The sequence below is a fragment of the Xenopus laevis genome, chromosome 6S (genome assembly GCF_017654675.1).
Source record: "Xenopus laevis strain J_2021 chromosome 6S, Xenopus_laevis_v10.1, whole genome shotgun sequence".
In the NCBI taxonomy this organism is placed as follows: domain Eukaryota; kingdom Metazoa; phylum Chordata; class Amphibia; order Anura; family Pipidae; genus Xenopus; species Xenopus laevis.
In genome coordinates, this window is record NC_054382.1 from 3,004,623 (window position 1) to 3,025,495 (window position 20,873).

Below are 20,873 nucleotides of genomic sequence, written 5' to 3' on the forward strand. Positions count from 1 at the left end.
GTGACTTGTGCTCTGATAAACTTCAATCACTCTTTACTGCTGTACTGCAAGTTGGAGTGATATCACCCCCTCTCTTTTTCCCCCCAGCAGCCAAACAACAGAACAATGGGAAGGTAACCAGATAACAGCTCCCTAACACAAGATAACAGCTGCCTGGTAGATCTAAGAACAGACAGCTGGCCACCCTAGGAGGAAATGAGAATGGTCTCAATCCTGTAAGTAGGGATGCACCGAATCCACTATTTTGGATTTGGCCGAATCCCCAAATCCATCTTGGAAGATTCGGCCGAATACCGAACCAAATCCGAATTTGCATATGCAAATTAGGGTCGGGAAAGGAAAAAGTGGAAAAAATTGGTTTACTTCCTTGTTTTGTAACAAAAAGTCACGCCCTCCCCACAATTTGTATATGCAAATTAGGATTCGGATTCGGTTCGGCCAGGCTCAAGGATTCGGCCGAATCCTGCTGAAAAAAAGCAGAATCTTGGCCGAATCCCGAACCGAATCCTGGATTCGGTGCATCCCTACCTGTAAGGGTCTAGTTTATGGAATTCTATACCGATGGGGCGGGATGAGTTTTTCATTGGAGGGGAGGAAGGAGTTTTCCACATTAGCATTGGAATGGGCTCTTTGCCGTAAGGGTGTTACCGGCCCCCAACGTTCCCTTTATATCGCCTCTATTTAATATGAATACAATTATACTATTATTTCTATTATGGTCGGCTATTATTCTCAGTAAGTGCTTTATCAGAGGGGCGCAGTGGGGGGTGAGATTAGGGAGAACGGGACAAGTCACGGTTATTTACAATAAAGCAATAAAGTGGAAACTGCGTCTCTCGGAAATTCTCCGCTTGGATGAGATTAAGGGGAATGCAAAACTGCGGGTGCCGGCAGCTGCCACACAGGAATTTATTGTCTTGTATTTCACTTGATAATTCCGTGTATAATTCATTCCCCAGTTCCCTTTCTTCTATGAGAAAATCCCACCGCCCGTACAGACGCCTGCGCTGTAATTATAGCCTGGGTGGCAGGAGGCTTCCAGATTTATACATGCAGGGAGATGAATTTGTACATGGGATCCATAAAACAGAACAAATTATATTTATGAGGGGCTATAGCCAGAATCTCAGCTGCCATAAAGCAGGACAGGACTGTTGCTTACAATGTGGATCAGATAGGATCTGTGCAGCCACTGGGACAGAATGTTCTGTTATACAGATAGCTAGAATCTCAGCTGCCATAAAGCAGGGCAGGACTGCTGCTTACAATGGGGATCAGATAGGATCTGTGCAGCCACTGGGACAGAATGTTCTGTTATACAGATAGCTAGAATCTCAGCTGCCATAAAGCAGGACAGGACTGCTGCTTACAATGGGGATCAGCTAGGATCTGTGCAGCCACTGGGACAGAATGTTCTGTTATACAGATAGCTAGAATCTCAGCTGCCATAAAGCAGGACAGGACTGCTGCTTACAATGGGGATCAGCTAGGATCTGTGCAGCCACTGGGACAGAATGTTCTGTTATACAGATAGCTAGAATCTCAGCTGCCATAAAGCAGGACAGGACTGCTGCTTACAATGGGGATCAGATAGGATCTGTGCAGCCACTGGGACAGAATGTTCTGTTATACAGATAGCTAGAATCTCAGCTGCCATAAAGCAGGACAGGACTGCTGCTTACAATGGGGATCAGATAGGATCTGTGCAGCCACTGGGACAGAATGCTCTGTTATACAGATAGCTAGAATCTCAGCTGCCATAAAGCAGGACAGGACTGTTGCTTACAATGTGGATCAGATAGGATCTGTGCAGCCACTGGGACAGAATGTACTGTTATACAGATAGCTAGAATCTCAGCTGCCATAAAGCAGGACAGGACTGCTGCTTACAATGGGGATCAGATAGGATCTGTGCAGTCACTGGGACAGAATGTTCTGTTATACAGATAGCTAGAATCTCAGCTGCCATAAAGCAGGACAGGACTGCTGCTTACAATGGGGATCAGATAGGATCTGTGCAGCCACTGGGACAGAATGCTCTGTTATACAGATAGCTAGAATCTCAGCTGCCATAAAGCAGGACAGGACTGCTGCTTACAATGTGGATCAGATAGGATCTGTGCAGCCACTGGGACAGAATGTTCTGCTATACAGATAGCTAGAATCTCAGTTGCCATAAAGCAGGACAGGACTGTTGCTTACAATGGGGATCAGATAGGATCTGTGCTGATTTGTGTTTATACAAATGTATACTCTGAATGCCAAATGTGGTTGCTGCAAAATATAAATTCCGCCAATGTGGATAACGTAATAGCGAATCCACAGAACAATTTGTAGCAGCTTTGAGAGAGCTGGTTGTTACCTGTGAGTTTGGGAATCTAATAGATGAAATGCTAAGAGACCAAATAGTGGAAAAAACAAACCTCGCATTAGAGAGAGACTGCTCCGAGAGCAGGATTTAACCCTTGCAAAGGCTATTACAGTTGCTAGACAAATTGAAACAGCAGTGGCAGAGGCTAAAACTCTCAGACAGGGAACTCCTGGGAATGTACAGACTGTGAATTCAGCACTGGGGCCTAATAATGCACAGTCACAGGCAAAATACAGTGCTAAGGAAAGGGATTCACCTACACTGCACAACCGTGCAGCAAATACAAATAAAAATACTGCTTTCGCTGTGGTTTAACACAACATACTGCAAATCATGTTACATGTCCTGCAAAAGCTAAACGGTTCCGCAAATGCACAAAAGTAGGACATTTTGCCGTAGTTCTGCTAAAGATGTTCATGAAGTCACTACTACAAATGTCACAGTATTAAGTGTGAATAAAGCTGGTACATTTATCCCAGACAAGTTTATATGTCAGTGTCAGTACTGCTTCTGCTGACAAGGGACACTCCATTAACCTGATGTGATACAGGTTCAGCTCTTTCTATACAAACAAAGGAGATTTACTTGAAATACTTTGCAAAAGATCCGCTTGTTGCACCTGCCCTGAGACTGGTCAGTTACTTAAAGGATCCAATCCCTGTGCTTGGTTGTTTGCCAGTGACTGTACAATTTGAATCAAATACTGCAAAATGTGACGTTTACATTGTGAATAAGGGAACTGCTATACTTGGAAGGGATCTCTTTGCTGCATTTAACCTACAATTAGTTGATGGTCTCATTACTACAGCACCAGTGCCTGACACACAACCAGTGTCTACAATTTCACCACAAAGCAACACTTCACTGGGCTGTGCAAAGAACTTTCTACACAAAGTTAAAATGGATGCCAATGTCAGCTACAGTAATAACATTTCTGTTTACAGTCTTCAGCAGAGAAGGTAATCCAAAGGAGTTAATATCAGACAACGGACCACAGTTTGTCTCATCTGAGTTTGAATTCTTTCTGAGAGAGAGAAATACTGTGCCTACAAAATCATCTACTGCTGACATTGTGAAATGTCAACAAGCCAAATGCAAGGCTTATACTGACAGAAAACGTGGTGCAAGAGAAGTGCACTTTCAGCCTGGATCTTTAGTCAGAATTAAGAAACCAGCACTACTGAAACAAGGACAATCTAAATTTACTAAACCACTTGAAGTGAGACGCCAGCGAGGACCATACACATATGAACTGTCTGATGGACGCATATGGAATGCAAGTCGTCTTGCTCCTGTTAGATATGACTTTGGAGAAGCTCCATTTGATGAATGACATTTTCCTACTCCTGATGTCAACTGCAATAGGCCTGAAGAAAGTGAACCTATAAGGCGTACTGAAAGAATCAGAAAAACTACCTGCAGGGACCAAAGGACTGTGATGTGAAGAATTCATAATATTGCTTTAAGATGCATTGTTGCTATTTATTACATTTGTCCAAATGCTTTCCTACTATAGGGGGAATATGTGGTGTTTATACAAATAGCCTGTAGGTGTCACTGTGCTCAAGCTTGTGGTGTTAGAGTTGCTTACTGAATGGCTGCATGAGCCTGCTAATAAAGCACTGTTATACTCTACTCATCCTCGGCTACCCAAAACATAACACCCCTGGGACAGAATGCTCTGTTATACAGATAGGGCCTCAGGGACCCCTGCATGCACTAGTGCCCAATATAGGATATTCCCTTATATATACACTGTATCTTCCTATGAGAAACTATATGGCAGCTCCTGCCCAAATTTAGAAATGCAATGAGTAGAAATGTTGAGTATTTCTTTGTTCACACAAATGGACCTATTACCATGAGGAGTTTATTAAATCAGCCGGCAGTAAAATCCGTCCTGGGGCCGTACCATTCATAGAAGCAGAGGGGGGTGAGTGCTGGTGTTTGGATGAGGCAGAGAGAATGGCTTGTCCTGTGATTCACAAATGAATATCATGTTTATTATATTGTTTGTGGCATGGTTACTGCACGATGTGTGTGTGGGATTCACGTCTTCCCTGCGTCACTATCCATTATCCATTATCCATTTTAGTGATTTTACAGGGGAAAAACAAGCATTTAAGTAACTCCCTGTCTCCTAGGAGTTATATGTGTCACTTGTGTTATATAACCTGTTCTGTAGCTCTCGGTCATACGCCTCCTCCTGTATCTCTCCTGCCCCTCTAACTGCCCCTCTAACTGCCCCTCTAACTGCCCCTTATACCTCTAGCACCTCTGCTATTAGACTTCATCTTATTGGCCATTGCTCTTCTTAAACGCCTTCTGCCTTAACATGCGCAGTCCACATGGTCATTCTACCAGAGATGTAAACCTGCCATTCTGTCCAATCAATTAGCCAACTGTGCGGAATCTTAGGGACTGTTCCTGCTGAATTGTGCTTAGTACAGAGGAATACCTATGCTGCCATAGTTTTATGGGATCTCTCTGTACAGACTATGAGCAAACTTACTGTTCCTGCTGAATTGTGCTTAGTACAGGGAATACCTATGCTGCCATAGTTTTATGGGATCTCTCTGTACAGACTATGAGCAAACTTAGGGAGCTGTTCCTGCTGAATTGTGCTTAGTACAGGGAATACCTATGCTGCCATAGTTTTATGGGATCTCTCTGTACAGACTATGAGCAAACTTAGGGAGCTGTTCCTGCTGAATTGTGCTTAGTACGGGGAATACCTATGCTGCCATAGTTTTATGGGATCTCTCTGTACAGACTATGAGCAAACTTAGGGGACTGTTCCTGCTGAATTGTGCTTAGTACAGGGAATACCTATGCTGCCATAGTTTTATGGGATCTCTCTGTACAGACTATGAACAAACTTAGGGGACTGTTCCTGCTGAATTGTGCTTAGTACAGGGAATACCTATGCTGCCATAGTTTTATGGGATCTCTCTGTACAGACTATGAGCAAACTTAGGGAGCTGTTCCTGCTGAATTGTGCTTAGTACAGGTGAATACCTATGCAGCCATAGTTTTATGGGATCTCTCTGTACAGACTATGTGCAAACTTAGGGGGCTGTTCCTGCTGAATTGTGCTCAGTACAGGGAATACCTATGCTGCCATAGTTTTATGGGATCTCTCTGTACAGACTATGAGCAAACTTAGGGGACTGTTCCTGCTGAATTGTGCTTAGTACAGGGAATACCTATGCTGCCATAGTTTTATGGGATCTCTCTGTACAGACTATGAGCAAACTTAGGGACTGTTCCTGCTGAATTGTGCTTAGTACAGGGAATACCTATGCTGCCATAGTTTTATGGGATCTCACTGTACAGACTATGAGCAAACTTAGGGGACTGTTCCTGCTGAATTGTGCTTAGTACAGGGAATACCTATGCTGCCATAGTTTTATGGGATCTCTCTGTACAGACTATGAGCAAACTTAGGGACTGTTCCTGCTGAATTGTGCTTAGTACAGGGGATACCTATGTTGCCATAGTTTTATGGGATCTCTCTGTACAGACTATGAAAGGCTGACAAACGACAATGAGAGATGTAGTTCAGTGCAAGTGAGTGTCCCTTTCTGGGAGCCATACAGTGTTGTTCTTTGCTCTCCCTGCATTTCCCTACAGCATAAATAAAAGAAGAGAAATCCCCGCCACATCCATAGCCAAGGCTGCACTCACTCAGCAGAAAGGATTTTCTTTTTCTCTTTTTTTCCACCTAAATTCCAACCTAGTTACCATGGCAACAGGGATTCTTAGAATAGGGAGGGGAAATAGCAGCAGAGACATTTTCCCAGTGCAGGTCGGCCGAAGCCAATTCATTAAAATTTCTATTATCATTTATTTATAAGGGCCCGTAGCTTTCTGGGCCACAAATGAGAAACTGCACTGATTCCATATTTTATATATTTATAATACACAAAAGCCATGAATATCTTGTAAATTATATCCTTATAAACGGTGAGTTCTGATGTCATCAGTTATAAACGGTGAGTTCTGATGTCATTTCTGTCACATGACTCATTGGAACTTGTGTTATAATAAATAAAGTACCCCCAGTTGCAAAATATGAGGATATTAGAAGTTACCTCGGAGTTCCATGACCTGTATAAAAACACTCGGCCTTCGGCCTCGTACTTTTATATGGTCATGAAACTCCTCGGTAACTTATAATATCCTTATATTTTACAAGAGGGGGTACTTTATTCACTATATAATTATACTGTATATACAGCATATAGATATATAGCAGCTTAGCTATAGTAGGGAGAGATGGTGTCTATAGTAACAGTGGATAATAGTCTCTGGGAAGGGAGTGTGACTGTGGGATAGCAGGTATAGTAGGGAGAGATGGTGCCTATAGTAACAGTGGGATAATAGTCTCTGGGAAGGGAGTGTGACTGTGGGATAGCAGGTATAGTAGGGAGAGATGGTGCCTATAGTAACAGTGGATAATAGTCTCTGGGAAGGGAGTGTGACTGTGGGATAGCACGTATAGTAGGGAGAGATGGTGTCTATAGTAACAGTGGATAATAGTCTCTGGGAAGGGAGTGTGACTGTGGGATAGCAGGTATAGAAGGGAGAGATGGTGTCTATAGTAACAGTGGATAATAGTCTCTGGGAAGGGAGTGTGACTGTGGGATAGCAGGTATAGTAGGGAGAGATGTGTCTATAGTAACAGTGGATAATAGTCTCTGGGAAGGGAGTGTGACTGTGGGATAGCAGGTATAGTAGGGAGAGATGGTGTCTATAGTAACAGTGGATAATAGTCTCTGGGAAGGGAGTGTGACTGTGGGATATCAGGTATAGTAGAGAGAGATGTGTCTATAGTAACAGTGGATAATAGTCTCTGGGAAGGGAGTGTGACTGTGGGATAGCAGGTATAGTAGGGAGAGATGGTGTCTATAGTAACAGTGGATAATAGTCTCTGGGAAGGGAGTGTGACTGTGGGATAGCAGGTATAGTAGGGAGAGATGTGTCTATAGTAACAGTGGATAATAGTCTCTGGGAAGGGAGTGTGACTGTGGGATAGCAGGTATAGTAGGGAGAGATGGTGTCTATAGTAACAGTGGGATAATAGTCTCTGGGAAGGGAGTGTGACTGTGGGATAGCAGGTATAGTAGGGAGAGATGGTGTCTATAGTAACAGTGGGATAATAGTCTCTGGGAGGGGAGTGTGACTGTGGGATAGAAGGTATAGTAGGGAGAGATGGTGTCTATAGTAACAGTGGATAATAGTCTCTGGGAAGGGAGTGTGACTGTGGGATAGCAGGTATAGTAGGGAGAGATGGTGTCTATAGTAACAGTGGATAATAGTCTCTGGGAAGGGAGTGTGACTGTGGGATAGCAGGTATAGTAGGGAGAGATGGTGTCTATAGTAACAGTGGATAATAGTCTCTGGGAAGATAGTGTGACTGTGGGATAGCAGGTATAGTAGTAGAATTAAAAACAGTGGCAGACTAGAGTCTCTATCTATCTATCTATCTGTCTGTCTGTCTGTCTGTCTGTCTGTCTATCTATCCCTATATCTATCAGTATCTGTTAATTTGGCCTGGATGGCTGTTGGTATCTTCTATGGCCCATGTGTGGCCCTTGATGTGTATCAGGCTCATCCAACAGCCGGGGAAAATAAAAAAAAGGATAATGACGTTCATTAATCATAGTTACCAACGGATACAGCGTCGTTACGTCTCAGCTAATGTAATGTGAGGTGCACTTACCCTTGGTGCTATTAATAAGGAGCTTATGTGGCCCTTGTGGTGCAATAAGAGGAGGGATACAATGTTAATGGAGTGTGTGTGTCGTAGAGCAATCAGATGAGTCAGTGATTCCTGGAAGCGAGGGGGACGCAAGAGCTGACATATCTGGGCGAAATGGGAGCAATAAATCTCTTGGCAACTGAGCAAATGTGTGAAGGCAACGAGGGGTCCCGCCTGACTCTGACGCACGAGTTAATGAAGAATGAGCCCCAAATACATCATTTATCATTTCCCATCTTCCCTGCAGTACGTCCCTATTTGCTACTCACGGCTTTATATTCGGAGACAAAAGGGACATTGACTTGTCGAGAGTTCACATCAGTTGTAAACAGGAGGGGTCTATACACAGGAGGGGTCTATACACAGGAGGGGTCTATATACAGGAGGGGTCTATACACAGGAGGGGTCTATACACAGGAGGGGTCTATACACAGGAGGGGTCTATACACAGGAGGGGTCTATACACAGGAGGGGTCTATACACAGGAGGGGTCTATATACAGGAGGGGTCTATACACAGGAGGGGTCTATACACAGGAGGGGTCTATACACAGGAGGGGTCTATATACAGGAGGGGTCTATACACAGGAGGGGTCTATACACAGGAGGGGTCTATACACAGGAGGGGTCTATACACAGGAGGGGTCTATACACAGGAGGGGTCTATACACAGGAGGGCCCCATCTAATAACTAGAAGAAGGAATAGTAATGATTCCTATGGATTGATGTCCCCAATGAGCTGCAGAGGTTTGTCATGTTCCAATACATAATTAGGGTTAGGGGCACTGATACTGATACTGATACTGATATACAGCATTTAGGCCTCTCTTTGTCCATATGGGAGAAATCCCAACTCTATTTACTTTAACCCCACTGGAAGCCTTGCCCTGATCAGATACTATAGACACCCCCATCTTACACAGAGACACCCCAGAGAAAACATTTACACCGACCCCTTTGTTTTAATTGACTGAGGATTGTGGGAACTGTAGTTTATTGCAGGTGCAAGGTGAAGTTTGTATTGCTTATATCGGGTGCAGCAGCAGTGGAAATGTGTAATACTGTGTAATAATACTGTGGAATAATACTGTGTAATAATACTGTGTAATACTGTGTAATACTGTGTAATACTGTGTAATAATACTGTGGAATAATACTGTGTAATAATACTGTGTAATACTGTGTAATACTGTGTAATAATACGGTGTAATAATACTGTGGAATACTGTGTGATACTGTGGAATACTGTGGAATAATACTGTGGAATAATACTGTGGAATACTGTGTGATACTGTGTGATACTGTGGAATAATACTGTGGAATACTGTGTGATACTGTGGAATACTGTGGAATACTTTGGAATACTGTGGAATAATACTGTGGAATAATACTGTGTAATACTGTGGAATAATACTGTGTAATACTGTGTGATACTGTGTAATAATACTGTGGAATACTGTGGAATACTGTGTAATAATACTGTGGAATAATACTGTGGAATACTGTGTGATACTGTGGAATACTGTGGAATACTGTGGAATAATACTGTGGAATAATACTGTGTAATACTGTGTGATACTGTGTGATACTGTGTAATAATACTGTGGAATACTGTGTGATACTGTGGAATACTTTGGAATACTGTGGAATACTGTGGAATAATACTGTGGAATAATACTGTGTAATACTGTGTGATACTGTGGAATAATACTGTGGAATACTGTGGAATACTGTGGAATAATACTGTGTAATAATACTGTGTAATAATACTGTGTAATAATACTGTGGAATACTGTGTGATACTGTGTAATAATACTGTGTGATACTGTGGAATACTGTGGAATAATACTGTGTAATAATGTGTGATACTGTGTGATACTGTGGAATAATACTGTGGAATACTGTGGAATAATACTGTGGAATACTGTGTGATACTGTGTGATACTGTGTGATACTGTGGAATACTGTGTGATACTGTGTGATACTGTGGAATACTGTGGAATACTGTGTGATACTGTGTGATACTGTGGAATACTGTGTGATACTGTGTGATACTGTGGAATACTGTGTGATACTGTGGAATACTGTGTGATACTGTGGAATACTGTGTGATACTGTGGAATACTGTGGAATACTGTGTGATACTGTGGAATACTGTGGAATAATACTGTGTAATAATACTGTGTAATAATACTGCGTAATACTGTGTAACACTGTGTAATAATACTGTGGAATAATACTGTGGAATACTGTGGAATACTGTGGAATACTGTGGAATACTGTGTAATAATACTGTGTAATAATACTGTGTAATAATACTGCGTAATACTGTGTAACACTGTGTAATAATACTGTGGAATAATACTGTGGAATACTGTGGAATACTGTGGAATACTGTGGAATACTGTGTGATAATGTGTAATACTGTGAAATACTGTGGAATACTGTGGAATACTGTGTAATAATACTGTGGAATAATACTGTGGAAGAATACTGTGGAAGAATACTGTGTAATAATACTGTGTAATAATACTGTGGAATAATACTGTGGAATACTGTGGAATACTGTGTGATACTGTGGGATACTGTGTGATACTGTGGGATACTGTGTGATACTGTGTAATACTGTGGAATACTGTGGAATACTGTGTAATACTGTGAAATACTGTGGAATACTGTGTGATACTGTGTGATACTGTGTGATACTGTGTGATACTGTGGAATACTGTGTGATACTGTGTGATACTGTGTGATACTGTGGAATACTGTGTGATACTGTGTGATACTGTGTGATACTGTGGAATACTGTGTGATACTGTGTGATACTGTGGAATACTGTGTGATACTGTGTGATACTGTGTGATACTGTGTGATACTGTGGAATACTGTGTGATACTGTGTGATACTGTGGAATACTGTGTGATACTGTGTGATACTGTGTGATACTGTGGAATACTGTGGAATACTGTGTGATACTGTGTGATACTGTGGAATACTGTGTGATACTGTGTGATACTGTGGAATACTGTGTGATACTGTGTGATACTGTGGAATACTGTGTGATACTGTGGAATACTGTGTGATACTGTGGAATACTGTGGAATACTGTGTGATACTGTGGAATACTGTGTAATAATACTGTGTAATAATACTGTGTAATAATACTGCGTAATACTGTGTAACACTGTGTAATAATACTGTGGAATAATACTGTGGAATACTGTGTAATAATACTGTGTAATAATACTGTGTAATAATACTGTGTAATAATACTGCGTAATACTGTGTAACACTGTGTAATAATACTGTGGAATAATACTGTGGAATACTGTGGAATACTGTGTGATAATGTGTAATACTGTGAAATACTGTGGAATACTGTGGAATACTGTGGAATAATACTGTGGAATAATACTGTGGAATACTGTGGAATACTGTGGAATAATACTGTGGAATACTGTGGAATACTGTGGAATACTGTGGAATACTGTGGAATACTGTGTGATAATGTGTAATACTGTGAAATACTGTGGAATACTGTGGAATACTGTGTAATAATACTGTGGAATAATACTGTGGAATAATACTGTGGAAGAATACTGTGGAATACTGTGAAATAATACTGTGTAATAATACTGTGGAATACTGTGTGATACTGTGTAATACTGTGTGATACTGTGTAATACTGTGGAATACTGTGGAATACTGTGGAATACTGTGTAATACTGTGTGATACTGTGGAATACTGTGGAATACTGTGTGATACTGTGGGATACTGTGTGATACTGTGTAATACTGTGGAATACTGTGTAATACTGTGTAATACTGTGTAATACTGTGAAATACTGTGGAATACTGTGGAATACTGTGGAATAATACTGTGTAATACTGTGGAATAATACTGTGGAATAATACTGTGGAATACTGTGGAATACTGTGGAATGCTGTGGAATACTGTGTAATACTGTGTAATACTGTGTGATACTGTGGAATACTGTGGAATACTGTGGAATACTGTGGAATACTGTGGAATACTGTGGAATACAGAGCAAGTACTCATGGCCCCGTATTCCCAACTGCAGGTGACAGGACTGAGTATGACCGGGGGGAGAGACCAGCTGGTGGTGTTTCACACTCGGAAGCATGAAGATACGGCCTTCTGTCTGCACAAGATGGAGCCGACTAATGAGAGCCGCGTGGGAGAGCTGGTGGGCACCCTGGTGAATCACTTCAAATTGTGAGTATTTAGTTATAATCGGGTTGTGCTCCCTCTCAACTCCAGCACCAGGGTGGGGCTCTAACACTCATATACCTGGTCCTCTCATACTGATCTCCCTCCCTCCATACAACCTAAAGCTGCCCCTCTCTAATACAGACATTTCCTCCTACAGCTGTCTCTCTCTCTAATACAGAACCTTCTCCTATAACTGTCTCTCTCTAATACAGAACCTTCCTCCTATAACTGTCTCTCTCTAATACAGAACCTTCTCCTATAGCTGTCTCCCTCTCTAATACAGAACCTTTATCCTGTAACTGTCTCTCTCTAATACAGAATCTTTATCCTATAGCTGTCTCTCTCTAATACAGAACCTTCTCCTATAGCTGTCTCCCTCTCTAATACAGAACCTTCCTCCTATAACTGTCTCTTTCTCTCTAATACAGAACCTTCCTACTAAAATTGTCTCTCTCTCTCTCTAATACAGAAACCTACAGCCGTCTCCCTCTCTAATAAAAAAGCCTCCAACCTACAACTGTCTCTTGCTCACTAATACATGAACTAACCACATCCTTCTTCCCAAAACTCACACCATCTAATCTGTGGGTTCTGGCAAATGCCAGAGGGGCTGCTATAAGGTGCCATAGAAAGTCACTATTAACAGGGCTGGTGGGGGCTGATTGGACCTCTGTGTACCTGAAATGCCAGGGCCTATTTTAATTCTCAGTCTGGACCTGATCTAAGTGTGTAATGTCGGCATTGCTTTGTTCTCATGTGGAACATTATTGATCTACAATATAGGAAATCCCTGCAGTTTAGTATAAAACAGCCTTAAATTCTCCAGTAGAAAAGCTGCTGAGATCTCTGACTCTGAACTCCATGCGGTGAGACCTGGTGTAATTCAGCCCAGCTGTGCCCCCTAGTGAGATCAGCTCCAGGCACAGTAAATAAAGAACAGCCCAGAACATGGGGGGGGGACCAAATTAACTCCAAAAACTAAATGAATATTTCTTGACACACAAGGAAGCCCACCATTGCATACAATACACATACAGTACACGTACAATACACATACAGTACACATACAATACACATACGGTACACATACAATACACATGTTATATACATATAATACATACACATAATACACATAGAATATACACATACAAAACACATACAATACTCTTCAGTCTGGAGCAGTCTGGAACTTTAATATAGACCAGCCTAGAATTAAGACGTAGAAGAATGTGGAACCTCAGCTTTAGATTAGAATAGACGCTAATAAAGACAAGTGTGGAACTCATCACAGTAATGGACGGAGCTGTGGGCTCTTCTAAATCCAAGTTAAAGAAAATCTCCACATTACTGAGGTTTCTGTCTCTCACGTCAGACAATTGTATTGTCCTGGCCATCCCCCCCGGCACACACTGGTATGGAAGATCCGTAGGACCCAGAGTAATTATACAACAGATGCACCACATTGTACAACAGGGACACATGGCAGAACAGAGCTCACAATCTAATGCTCAGTGGGACGTCACTAGACTTGGGGTGTCTTGTCTGCACACGACCCGGAACTCCTTGTAGGACTCATGGTATAATTAGTGGCACTCACTCCTAGTTACACTGGGGATTTGGGACACATAGTGAGACTTGTAGTGAGACTGCTTGTGCCAGGGGTCTAATTCCAGAGGAAGGAGACCCTGTGACTGCAGAGGGGCCCAGAAGTGTAGGGGGCCCAATGAGGCCCTAATTAATGAGCAATTTCAACATATATTTGTAACATATAAAAATATGTTGTGGGCTGGATTAATTTGCTGTGTGGCCCAGTAACATCTAATTACACGACTAGGAGACGAGTATGTATATATTTCTATAGCACTGCCTATATATCCAGCATTATATTGATTTATAGTGTTACTGCCTGGCACACTGATTGATTAGCTGGTACAACACAATCACACTTTTCCCTCCCCCGACTCGGCCCAGAGAGTGTAGACAAGAATCCCCCCAGCATCTCATTAAGAGCCTTAAGTGGGGGGCTATTGCCTTTCTACATTATCATGGTCCCTATTACCACCCAACCCTGCCAGGGCCCATTATATGACTGTGAACATGTGACCCCATCAGTCCCAGGCCGACGGTGAGGGAAGGGTTAAACGGTGAGTTTGCACATCTTTCAAAGAAATAGCTCAGCTAATTATACATTGAGATTTCCGGTTGGAATAATTAGCGCTTTCCTAGATTGCTGCCATGGTGCCAATTACAGTGGGCCAATGAGAATTTAGGTACTTGTGCCGATGACTCTATTGAATCCTGTGCAGTGGGGAATTGTAGTTCTGGCGCTCCCTCTGCCCAGTAGTCTAATACTTGGATGTCATTTGGGAGTATATGGGTTAATTAGGAAATCAGGATCTGCATTTCATATGAGGGTTTAAGGGCTCTTACAGACGAGTGTTTTAACTGCGCTCCCCTGCGTTCCGTTTTTCTGCGTTCAGCCAAGGGGAGCGCAGGAAAAGACGCATTACATTTTTTCCAATGGGGCTGTACTCACACAGGCGCATGTAGGCACCGAACGCAGGTTGAGACGCAACATGCTGCATTTTTTCTGCGTTCGGCGCCTACACGTGCTTGTGTGAGTACAGCCCCATTGGAAAAAATGTAATGCGTCTTTTCCTGCGCTCCCCTGCGGCTTAATGCAGAAAAACGGAACGCAGGGGAGAGCAGGTAAAAACGCTCGTCTGTAAGAGCCCTAAAGCAGTCAGTAAAAATCATAGGGCCCCTGTGCACCTGCCTGGCCACTCCCCAAATCTCCTACAAACCCCACCCCTTTTGAAGGAAGCCCCACCCCTTTCACAGCAGTCCAGGCCCCCTGAATCAGTTTTGTGTAGGGATGCACCGAATCCAGGATACGGTTCAGAATTCGGCCAGGATTCGGCTTTTTTCAGCATGATTCGGATTCGGCCTAATCCTTCTGCCTGGAACCGAATCCGAATTTGCATATGCTAATTAGGGGCGGGAGTGGAAGTAAAAAACGTTTTCCCCTTCCCACCCCTCATTCGCATTTGCAAATTAGGATTCAGATTGGTATTCAGCCAAATCTTTCGGGAAGGATTCAGGGGTTCGGCCGAATCCAAAATAGTGGATTCAGTGCATCCCTAGTTTTGTGTCCTGCTTGTCCCTGCTTTGATCTTGGCCAGTGTTGGACTGGCCCACAGGGATACCAGGAAAACTCCCGGGGGCCCAGGTGTCAGGGGCCCCTCATGCTGATAAACTTTTAGCCTATTTCATGGCCATTCCCTATTTCTATCAGAACAAAGAGGCTAAATAGATGGAATAATAGATTATAGGATGTAAAGGAACAGACTAGAAGAATAGAGGTGAGTGAGGAGATGAAGAACATTAGTACTGAGAGTGGCCCCTGGTCTAAGGTTTTTGGGTGGGCCCTGGTGTCCCAGTCCGACACTGATCTTGGCCCTAGTTAGTGGCTCCAGTGTGACTTGGATTCAGTGTGTAAATAGATTTTTGGGCACAAGAAAAGAAATAGTTACCGGCACTGGAGGCGATTCAAACGGGGGACAAGCGCCTTGCGCGTTTATTTGCCTCGCATCATTTCGAGGGGGTCCCCCTTTGTCAGGTGATACAACCACTCGCATGTACAAACTTTAAATAACCACACAACCCACCTCCCTCGTGAATAAACAAGTGTCCTTTATCCTCATGAATGTCCATTATCCACCAGATCCCATTTCAGGATAGTGTTGAAGGAGCCCAGTATAGAAAAAGCAATGTCCAAATCCCGCAAAATTATAAACACTATTAAAAAATACAAATATATTCTAACATGAGAAGATCTTTCCGTAATAAATGAGAAAAGGAAGGATTTTACGTGACCCTGGATGCAATTCTCATTTTTTCATATTAATATCTGGAAAGTAAAAAACATTGATTTAATACAAAAACTGTACATAATGTTACAGGTAACATGTGAGACTGAATTCTTCATTGAGGCCTTGGGGTCGGTGTTTGTTGGGCCCATATCCAATAGCTCTCACATTGCAATCGTTTTTGTTCGAGGTCCTGTCCTTAATATTTACTTTTTCTACCATTTACCAACGTAGCTCTTTTTGGGCCCCATGTTTTTAAAGGACCAGTAGTGGTAATTTTTGTTTTAAAAGAAAATTTGTTTGTATAGAACGAAGAAAAAAAACACCAAGCCATATTTAACTTTAAAATTGCAAAGTCTGTATTAAAAATTAAGTTACCGAAACTCCGTTTGCGCTCCTCTTCAGAAAAGGCAACAAGGCGACGATCCATTGTGCAGCGCTCGATTTCTCCTCCCTGGCTATCTCCTATACAAGGCAGGGAGGAGAAATCGAGCGCCGCACGATGAATCATCGCCCTGTCGCCTTTTCTGAAGAGAAGCGCAAGCGGAGTTTCGGTAAGTTATTTTTTAATAAAGACTTTGCGATTTTAAAGTTACATATGTCTTGTAAAAAAAAATAATTTGATGGTACTGGTCCTTTAAGTAATCTAGAAAGCACCCCATGTGCCATTACTCTAAGGGCAGAGACACACATTCGGGGAGATTTAGTCGCCTGGCAATAAATGAACTCTTAAGGCAACTTTGGGCAACTTCGGAAAAAGAAGTGCACAGATTGTCATCCCGCTGGTAATTTACATTCGGGGAGAGAAGTCTCCCCGAAAAAGTGCAGATTTGTTGCCGGGTGACAACTCTCCTCGAATCTGAGCGTGTGCCCTAAAGGGAAGAAGAGAGACCCTTCTGTACCCCCTTCTGTTTGTGCCCAGGGTGTGGTGCATCTGGTATCTTGGTGAATATCAGCAGGGCCCTTCCTTGTGCTCTGACAGTTAAAGTAAGACCAAGCGCAGGCTGTGGCTTCCCATAACAATGTGTATTTGTGCTGCCGGAGCTGATAATTAGTGTCAGGAGCAGCTGTAGCCGGCGCTGTTAACAAGCACAGATCAGCGGGTTGTGAAAACAAGACTAAATGGAACCTTATCTGAATCCTGCTGAATAACACAGAATAGGCCATGAATTATTCATTTCCCACAGAAACTTGCTACGCCTCCTGGAGCCGACCATGCGCATTGGTTTCTGGGAAGTGGTGAGATGAAGCTTCCGCTCAATCCCAGCTGAATGTTGCCCTCCTGTTAGCTGCCATAGTTTTATGTGATCTCTCTGTACAGACTATGAGCAAACCTAGGGGACTGTTCCTGCTGAATTGTGCTTAGTACAGGGGAATACCTATGCTGCCATAGTTTTATGTGATCTCTCTGTACAGACTATGAGCAAACTTAGGGGCTGTTCCTGCTGAATTGTGCTTAGTACAGGGGAATACCTATGCTGCCATAGTTTTATGTGATCTCTCTGTACAGACTATGAGCAAACTTAGGGGACTGTTCCTGCTGAATTGTGCTTAGTACAGGGGAATACCTATGCTGCCATAGTTTTATGGGATCTCTCTGTACAGACTATGAGCAAACTTAGGGACTGTTCCTGCTGAATTGTGCTTAGTACAGGGAATACCTATGTACCATAGTTTTATGGGATCTCTCTGTACAGACTATGAGCAAACTTAGGGACTGTTCCTGCTGAATTGTGCTTAGTACAGGGGAATACCTATGCTGCCATAGTTTTATGGGATCTCTCTGTACAGACTATGAGCAAACTTAGGGGACTGTTCCTGCTGAATTGTGCTTAGTACAGGGGAATACCTATGCTGCCATAGTTTTATGGGATCTCTCTGTACAGACTATGAGCAAACTTAGGGACTGTTCCTGCTGAATTGTGCTTAGTACAGGGGAATACCTATGCTGCCATAGTTTTATGGGATCTCTCTGTACAGACTATGAGCAAACTTAGGGGACTGTTCCTGCTGAATTGTGCTTAGTACAGGGGAATACCTATGCTGCCATAGTTTTATGGGATCTCTCTGTACAGACTATGAGCAAACGTAGGGGACTGTTCCTGCTGAATTGTGCTTAGTACAGGGAATACCTATGTACCATAGTTTTATGGGATCTCTCTGTACAGACTATGAGCAAACTTAGGGACTGTTCCTGCTGAATTGTGCTTAGTACAGGGAATACCTATGTACCATAGTTTTATGGGATCTCTCTGTACAGACTATGAGCAAACTTAGGGGCTGTTCCTGCTGAATTGTGCTTAGTACAGGGGAATACCTATGCTGCCATAGTTTTATGGGATCTCTCTGTACAGACTATGAACAAACTAACTCTGACTGAAGTAGAAAACGTCCAGCTCTGTGGGGTTCCCCTGTTATCAGGTTGGAGAGAATGATCTCAGAGAGGGAAAGTTGAACTCTGATGCAATGGGGTCAGTGAGATGAATAAATGCTTCATGTGGGGCCTTTCAGTGAATACTTTCTCTCTTCTAGACAAATCTCTCGCTGGCCCATTAAAGCAGGAGCCGCTAATTATGTCTCACTGCACATTCCCAGCATGCAGTTTGCAACCCAGTCGGATTCATTGGGAGACACAAGAGTTTTGGCCTCACCTCACGTCCCCCTGTCGTCCCTATTCCCAGGCAGAATGAAGAGGGCGTCACTGCAGAACAAAAGGGAGTGACCACGAGTGACCCCAGTGGGTTTAGGGCAGATTATTTGGGACATTTATCCCTTAATAACAGGATTAGGTTCCAATGACGACATTCCTAAACCCTTTGTAAGGTGACCTACAGCTAATTACTCCCGGTCCCTTAATAGCTCCTTAATAACATTCATAATCTTGGTAGGAACACGCTACTATGTACAAACACTTATATCTCTGTATAGCCTCTCCACCTAATGAACTACAATTCCCAGCATTCCCTGTGCATCAAGAAAGTCTGGATCTCCGGGTACCTTAGAATGTTAGAAGTCCCAAAATGTATAAAAATATTAATTTTTAGTGTACAATGAAATGGCAGCATTTATTTTAGCAAATGGAGGACACTGGTGGTTGGGTGGCTGGGAAGGTGAATTTATACTATTCGCTTGTTTTGGCTAATGTTTGGCACGAGCCCATGGTACTGAATGGCACTGGTGGTATTTCTTATTCATTGCACTCTGTTTTGTATTTAGATAATATCACTGGCAGATCATTTGTCCAATCAGAATGAGGGCTAATTCTTATAATTCAATATTGAGCCCACTGTCATCCACAGGACTTTTTCTGCTTGGTTCCTCCTTCCTCTCCATCTTTTCTCTATCAACAAGTCTTCTCCTTGTTTCCTTCCATATTCCCATAATTCATCCAACTTCATGTCGTCTACAGGAAGTCTTCTGCTTGTTCCCTCCCTTTTTACCATAGTTCATCCATCCTCATGTAGACTACAGGAAGTCTTCTGCTACTTCCCTCACATCTTCCCATAGTTCATCCATCCTCATGTAGACTACAGGAAGTCTTCTGCTTGTTCCCTCCCTTTTTACCATAGTTCATCCATCCTCATGTAGTCTACAAGAAGTCTTATGCTTGTTCCCTCCCATATTCCAACAGTTCATCCATCGTCATGTAGTCTACAGGAAGTCTTCTGCTTGTTCCCTCCCATCTTCCCAAAGTTTATCCATCTTTGTGTAGCATGCAGAAAGTCTTCTGCTTGTTCCCTCCAATCTTCCCATAGTTTATCCATCCTCATGTAATATACAGGAAGTCTTCTGCTTGTTCCATAACATCTTCCCATAGTTCATTCATCCTCATGTAGTCTACAGAAAGTATTCTGCTTGTTCCCTCCCTTTTTACCATAGTTCATCCATCCTCATGTAGTTTACATTAAGTTTTCTGCTTGTTCCCTCCCATATTCCCATAGTTCATCCATCCTCATGTAGTCTACGGAAAGTCTTTTGCTTGTTCCCTCCCATTTCCCATAGTTTATCCATCCTCATGTAGTCTACAGGAAGTCTTCTGCTTGTTCCCTCCCATCTTACCATAGCTCATCCATCGTCCTGTAGCATACGGAAAGTCTTCTGCTTGTTCCCTCCCTTTATACCATAGTTCATCCATCCTCATGTAGTCTACAGGAAGTTTTCTGCTTTTTCTCTCCCATATTCCCATAGTTCATTCATCATCATGTAGTCTACAGGAAGTCTTCTGCTTGTTCCCTCACATCTTTACATAGTTCATCCATCATCCTGTAGCCTACAAAAAGTCTTCTGCTTGTCCCCTCCCATCTTCCCAAAGTTTATCCATCCTTGTGTAGCCTACAGAAAGTCTTCTCCTTGTTCCCTCCATTCTTCCCATAGTTCATCCATCCTCATGTAGTCTATGGAAAGTCTTCTGCTTGTTCCCTCCCTTTTTACCATAGTTCATCCTTCCTCATGTAGTCTACAGGAAGTATTCTGCTTGTTCCCTCCCATATTCCCATAGTTTGTCCAGCCTCATGTAGTCTACAGAAAGTCTTCTGCTAGTTCCTTCCTATCTTCCCACAATTTATCCATATAATCATGACCCACAGGATGTCTTCTACTTGTTCCATGCAATCTTCCTATACTGACTTATTCATC

The 20,873-nt window shown here is 42.7% G+C and overlaps 1 protein-coding gene across 1 annotated transcript in view; it reads left to right on the top strand.

Moving 5' to 3' along the window:
- The window catches only part of LOC108719791 (unconventional myosin-Ig), a 93,287-nt gene that overhangs the window by 61,523 nt on the left and 10,891 nt on the right, over nt 1–20,873 (top strand). Inside the window, exon 21 of the mRNA XM_041567293.1 lies at nt 12,218–12,372. Within this exon, the coding sequence (XP_041423227.1) occupies nt 12,218–12,372 (155 nt within the window). The remainder of the gene's footprint in view (nt 1–12,217; nt 12,373–20,873) is intronic.